General features: G+C 40.0%; 1 protein-coding gene across 1 annotated transcript; it reads left to right on the top strand.

Moving 5' to 3' along the window:
- The first annotated feature begins 2,571 nt into the window (after positions 1-2,571).
- LOC141049785 (calcium homeostasis modulator protein 1-like) lies at positions 2,572-6,922 on the top strand. Its single transcript, XM_073546550.1, has 2 exons — positions 2,572-3,297; positions 5,754-6,922. Exons 1-2 carry the CDS (start codon positions 2,749-2,751, stop codon positions 6,213-6,215), a joined length of 1,011 nt encoding a protein of 336 aa, XP_073402651.1. The 5' UTR covers positions 2,572-2,748; the 3' UTR covers positions 6,216-6,922.
- The last annotated feature ends 501 nt before the right edge of the window (positions 6,923-7,423 follow it).

Raw genomic sequence — 7,423 nt, 5'->3', positions numbered from 1 at the left:
ATAAGACATAAGTCACACTGATAAGTGTGATGCATAGTGTCAGAGCAGCCTATCAATGACGCCCATAATAGGCGGGCCGCTCAGCACTGTGTACATGCATCACACTAAAAAACCAAGCCAACATGAAGGGCTAAGCTGTATCCTGTAAAATTGATAAAAAGTGCAAAAAGATAAATGATATGGGGTATTAGTGCTGAGCGGCCCGCCTATTATGGGCGTCATTGATAGGCTGCTCTGACACTATGCATCACACTTATCAGTGTGACTTATGTCTTATGCAAGCCTTATTAGTGTGCATTTTCCACTAGGCAGCCAGACCTTGATGGGTTAACTGGCTGTCTTCATCAGTGGAATGCACCTGTGCTGCCCCAGCCTTTATCATTGGGGCTTAGCTGTGTCCTGCCAGTGCATTAGTCAGGGTTTGGTGAGTTACCTAACAAATGTTCGTTTTTTTGTAATTTTTGGAAAATTTATTTTTTCCTTGTTTTCGCCATTCATATTTAGTGTTAGGGACTCACAATATCTGGGGACCCTTGACGTTGGGTTGTGAGCTTATCTGCTTTGGCCAAAATAGTAACTAATACCCCATATCATTTATCTTTTTGCACTTTTTATCAATTTTACAGGATACAGCTTAGCCCTTCATGTTGGCTTGGTTTTTTAGTGTGATGCATGTACACAGTGCTGAGCGGCCCGCCTATTATGGGCGTCATTGATAGGCTGCTCTGACACTATGCATCACACTTATCAGTGTGACTTATGTCTTATGCAAGCCTTATTAGTGTGCATTTTCCACTAGGCAGCCAGACCTTGATGGGTTAACTGGCTGTCTTCATCAGTGGAATGCACCTGTGCTGCCCCAGCCTTTATCATTGGGGCTTAGCTGTGTCCTGCCAGTGCATTAGTCAGGGCCCCATACTGGCAACATTTTCGAGCCCCCTTGAGACTCTGCCAAGGCTCCACCCTAACTCCACCTCTTAAACTTTCCACAGTCCCACCTTCCACTCTTGGAAAACTCTTCTTCACCACGTCCTCACCAATCACACATCGAACACCATAGCAATCAGCTTTTGATTTGGCCTAAAAATATTTTAAGCCGCCATCACAAGAAGGTAGACTCTTTTGACAGCACTCTACTCTACTGTAGCCTATTAAACATTTGCTAAAATATCCAATACTCTTTTTAGGTAAATTTTTGTTTATTTTTCTTTAAGGGAATGTGTCACATACACTTTTTTTAAAAAAGATCAATAATAACACATACAAGGAACAAATACACACCATGACCATACCACAAATTACCACCACATAGTGACCAATAATACCACATACAAGGGACAACTACAGCCACACCATGACCAGACCACATATTACCACCACATAGTGACCAAATAATACCACATACAGGGACAAATACCACCACACCATGACCAGTCCACATATTACCACCACATAGTGACCAAATAATACCACATACAGGGGCAAATACCACCACACCATGACCAGATCACATACTACCACCACATAGAAACCGAATAATATCACATACAGGGACAAATACCACCATACCATGACCAGACCACATATTACCACCCATAGTGACTGAATTATACAACATACAAGGTCAAATGTCATCACACCATGACCAGACCAAGTGCAACTTCTTCCAACCATCCATGGCAACAAAGCAATGATGAATGTTTTCCAGCATGATAGAGACCATGTTACAAGGCAAAAGTAATATCTAAGTGGCTTGGTGAACAAACCATTGAAATTTTGGGTCTTTGACCAAGAAACATCCTAGAACTCAGATGCATATAAAACTTGTGCGAAATCTTCAAAAAGAAAATAGATAACAATAACACAGAAATAGCGATGAACTTTAAACCTTGACTAGGCAAGAATGAGTTGCCGTCAATCAGGATTTGGCCCAAAGGCTGATTTCCATTAGCCAAGGCCAGTTGCAGAAGTCTTTACTGAGTCTTTGCAAAAACCTCATGTCAATAAAAGTTTAAAATCTTATAAAATGTTAACAATTGCACTTCAGTAAGCAAGGAGACATCTGACTAAAAGATCTAAAAACATTGATGTAGCAAACTGTGTGAAAACCCACATTTGTGTCAGTCTCAAAACTTTTGGTCATGATTGTATATACGGGGGGGGGGGGTCATTGTCTGAGAAGGGAAGAGGAGCACTGTCAGTGTCCGTTTCTGGCATAGTATGATGTAATTGTGCAATCCCTTTCATTTCTTACCCCACAGAATAAGATTGTTAACTATTTGCTTTCCATGGAATACAAATGACAGCTGAATAAAAAGGAAAAAACAAGTTCTTCTGCAGTCAGGTCTGTGCTCTCTGGGCAGCGATGGGGTGACATGATCGTCAGCTAGCTCCATCTAGTTTTTTTGCATAGGTGTGTTGAAGGTTGGGTCTCTGTCTGTGGGAGGGAAGACGTCACAGAAACATATGCAAACAACTTTTCATGTAATAGATTTCAGAGAAAAGCCGAGACTGCAGAAGAGACTTAACCAAATAATATTTTCTACAACCACAGATGTATTTTTCAATAAACCATCAAGCTGAATGGATTGGTCAGAAGGCAAGAATTTAGAAAATTAGAAAAGACCAAAGACATCACAACAGGTAAAAGATTCCATCTTCCAACAATTATCCCATCTATCACAAGCTTTGAAGGAGCATTTCACTCCGCGACAGGCAAACACTTCGTTAGTTTGAGAAACAGAAAAGATGGATAAATTTCGTATGATCTTCCAATTTCTGCAAGCCAACCAGGAATCATTCATGAATGGAATATGTGGCATTATGGCACTTGCGAGTGCCCAGCTATACACAACATTCGACTTCAATTGTCCATGCCTTCCGAGCTACAACCTGTCGTACGCCATGGGAGTTTTGTGTGTACCGCCTATTGTATTATTTTTACTTGGATTTGTTATGAACAATAACGTATCAATGCTGGCAGAAGAATGGAAGAGACCAACGGGCATGAGGCAAAAAGACTCGGCTGTACTGCGTTACATGTTCTGCTCAATGACACAGCGTGCGTTAATTGCCCCTGCGGTATGGATCTCTGTGTCCTTATTACATGGCGAGTGTTTTATATGTGCATTTAGTACGTCAGTACCCATTGATAAACTGGGAAACATAACTGGAATCACTCTGTCCGAGAAAGAAATTAAGCGAATACTTGCCAGGATTCCCTGCAAGGAAATTTATGATGGACATCATATTGTACCGCAAGAAGTGGCATCAAGATATCTGCGCTGTATCTCACAGGTAAGACATTGCGCATAAACACCATCTAAAATAATGGGAGCTTGTGTTTATTTATTTTTTAATTCCTAACATACAATAACTATTTATCGAAAAAGTTCCATAATATACAAATACAATATTTTGTGTCATTCTAAGTCATCTATATATATAAAGCTGAGTGTATGTATGTGTGTGTATGTATCGAGCCACACCCACTCCACATAGCCCCACCCACTGGCAGCTGGAGAGCTGGTTTTGCAGAGGGAAAGTGCAGAACGTGGGTGAAGGGCGGAGCTGCGAGGGAGAGAGCAGGACACGGACGGAGAGCGGGGCTGCGGAGAGATAGAGCAGGACGGCGTGTAGAGAGCGGGGCTGTGGAGGGAGAGCGGGACATGGATGGAGAGCGGGGCTGAGGAGGGATAGAACAGGATGCCACATGGAGATTGAGGCTGCAAAGGGAGAGCTCAGGACGGCGGGTGGAGAGCGGGGCTGCGGAAGGAGAGAGCGTGTTGGCGGGTGGAGAGCGTTGCTGTTAAGGGAGAGAGCAGGACCCCCAGTTAGTTACTATGCCAGGGCAACGCCGAGCTCTTCAGCTAGTGTTTTATAAAGTGGGCATTCAAAGGATTAGCAATCACAAAGCAGTATATATTCCATTTTCTAGATATGTGTCCTGCAGGGTACAACATATGTGTAGAAAGACGGAAAATATGTCAGCAACCACCTAAAGACAAGAAATCTATAGGAGGCAGATATTGGTTACTTTTATGCTAAGTTCAAATTATAACTATGGTGTATGTTCACTTTGTGCCCCAAATTTGTCCATATCCTATAACATGACCAATATATGCTAGAAGACAGTATTTTTGGCATCTGTTCAGGTGGTATGTATGCATCAGTGTAAAATATTTTATAGTGAACTCAAAAGTATGGTCCGATGCACTTTTCAATACAAGAGGATCCAACAATTTGCAAAGGAAGTCAATAGACAAGGGATGCAACTTGGGGGATAAAAAGCATTTGGGGGATATTATGTTTACTTATATACTGCCATTAATTCCACAGCGCTTTACAGACATCATCATCGCTGTCCCCAATGGGGTTCACAATCTAGATTTCCAATCAGTACGTCTTTGGAGAGTCGGAGGAAACCGGAGAACCCGGAGGAAACCCACGCAAAGACGAGAAGAACATACAAACTAGATGTCAGATGCATTCAAAATAAATATTTGATAAAATATCAAAAAAGCTCATTCATTAATAAATACAAAGTGAGAGCAATAAAAGCAGGTTGCTATCTAGTACAGAAATTGCAATACTAATGAACCATTCTGATCAAATGTAATTGTAAAAAATATGCTGATGCACCCTATGAAGTATGCGAGTAGTATGAATCACAGGCAAGTAGCACTCACATGGGACAAAGTGTCTCCAATATCTAGCAGTAGAGCTAAAATTGCAGACTTACATTGTGGCTGGTTTAGATATGTGTCGTTGCCACCCCATGCACTTTTTGTCCTTTTTCATCAGGAGTTGGGTAAGTAACAAGTTCCCCTGAAATAACATTTACAGTTCTCCATAGAAGTTTATGAGCACCAACTGCCATCTCCTATCTTAGTATTGGGAGAATATGTGATCACTGAAGTCAGATTTTACCTGTAAATTGAGACTTTTGAGAATGAACGATCAGTCCAGGAGAAATACGTTTTTACATTGTATCAGATTTTTACATTTTATAGCATACCAAGTAGAGATCAGCAATTTTATTCCAAATCAAATTCACCACCTTCACTGAATTTTTTGCAAATATATTCGATTTACAGCTAATCGATTCTCAGTGAATCACAAAGTGCTCCAAATGCCCTGAAAAGATGTGCATGACACTCTGAGGTTTTCTAAGGCTGTTTCCAATGCCTTTCAAACTCTTTAATGCAAACACTGCCATAGAAATGTCACAGTGACCTCAACAAATATGGCTATGGGTATATCTATGGTACCAGTTTTTCACTGTTTTGCGTCACAGTTTAGGAATTTGTTCACTCTTAGCTCTGACATCTATTCATTAGCCAAAAATGGCTGCTGCATTCCCTACCTTGACTTTTATACAGGCTACCGATAGTCCTTCTTGAATGGCTGTGCTATACCAGATGATAACTGCAAATCATTATGCAGTGATTACTGTATGGGGAAATGCCTGGGTGGTAACATCTTATATCCCAGTGATATTAGCTCTTTGCTGAGGTGCCTGGGGACTGCTTTCACAACTTTTTACTGCTAGTACAGTGCCAAAACTGAGACAGCTTTTGCCATACCACAGGGACGAGCAGATGTCTGGGTTGTCTTGTTTATAAAGTTGTCCCTAAATGTGCTAACAAACATGATCATCTACTATTTGATCCACCGTAGAAGTTCTTAATTTTTCTCTAAAATGAACAAAAATCTAAATTCAACCAGATAACTTTCTCTTTCCGTTCTTGTAGGCATTTGGCTGGACCTTCATCCTACTGATGACTTTTTTGGCCTTTCTTGTGAGAGCCATCCGACCCTGCTTTACACAAGCTGCCTTTCTGAAAACCAAATACTGGTCTCACTACATTGACATAGAAAGAAAACTGTTTGATGAGACCTGCACAGAGCATGCAAAAAGCTTTGCAAAACTGTGCATTCAGCAATTCTTCGAGAACATCAATCGAGATTTTAACTTGGGGCATTCACATGCATTGGAGAAAACACTAGAACAAGAAGAAATGGATAAACTCCTAGGAGTCACAACCCAGGGCACAATGAACGATGTTCTTAAGAACTGGCACAGGTGTAAGCCTTCTTTAAACGTGAATTCCTATGAACATCACAATGGGAATGGATGTATTAAAAACAATGAGCAGATGAATAATCTAAACGGGCCCAAGAAGGAAGCTGCGACGTACATCAGCAAAGTATAACAAAGGAGAAGTGGAAACAAATGGATACTAAATGGACGTCTAAACTGCGGAAATAAATGCTGCCTGGAAGACCATTAGCAAATAAAGTAACAAACAAAGGAGAAAGAGAGGTTCTGCAGCAGCTGCAAAACTTGACAAGCCATTGCTAACCAATTCTACGTCACTGGATTTGGGAAGTTAGAGCAAGACACAACATCCAGAGGCAAGATCTGCCATTATTAGTGGGACTTCGTAAAAATGTTTGAGCCATTACATTCAATGGTCTTTCAAGGAAGAAGTATAAAATAAGGAATATTTGTATCAGTATTACTGAGAGAAAGCACTGTACTTTGAAAAATAGGAAGTTTTGTGACTTCTTATATCCTGATAATGGGGCCTGAACTAATGGTTTTTTTTATTTAACTGGAAATTAAACTATGAAGGACTTTTCTATAAATATTATATAATAAGACTCCAAATAACTAATAATAGCAATAACAAATGTTATAAATGAGGCACAAGTTTTGTTTGTTTGGTTTCATACTGTATTATTAACAGTATATTCTTTGATATAATAACTTTTGATTATGTACAAATTAAACAAATGCGGACAGATGTGGTGTTACTGGGAATTAAATGCAATAGTCTCATTGGTTGCCATAGACAAAGCTTTTTGTTTGGGGACAAGTTCCAGATGATCTGTTTGGACTATTCTGTCAACAATTAAAGAAGTACTCCCAACAAAATTTATATTCTAATATATTGCAGGCATCATATTACATAGCACTGTGTACTTACAATTTCTCATTTCGCCCTTCAACCCAGCTACTTCGTCTCTTTTAAATAAGCTTTTAAATAAGCACTTCCTTCAAAATTTGTATCCTCTTAATGCATTGTAGTAATCATATAATATAGCACGGTGTACTTAAAATTTCTCATTTTCTCTTTCTACCCAGTTAATTCTCCTCTTTTCAGTTAATTCTATGACATCATGTGATTAATAACTGACTAGCTGAATCCTTCTAAGCTCTGTGTTGAAACAGGAAGTCACTTTTCCCTGCATAAGTCATCACTGCAAAAATCTCTAGCAGGGGGAGGAGTGAGCAGCTGGCTCTAAAGTTGAAGAGTGGGATGACTCAGGCAGGGAAAATCGACATATTGTTTCTAAATAGAGCTTAGAAGGAGTCAGCTAGGCAGTTTTTAATCACGTGATGTCATAGACCTAATGG

This window comes from Dendrobates tinctorius, unplaced genomic scaffold (assembly GCF_039654945.1).
Source record: "Dendrobates tinctorius isolate UK_male_01 unplaced genomic scaffold, ASM3965494v1 ptg000149l, whole genome shotgun sequence".
Classification (NCBI taxonomy): Eukaryota; Metazoa; Chordata; class Amphibia; order Anura; family Dendrobatidae; genus Dendrobates; species Dendrobates tinctorius.
Note: the sequence above shows the minus strand (reverse complement) of the source record. Positions and strands in the feature narration are given on the sequence as shown.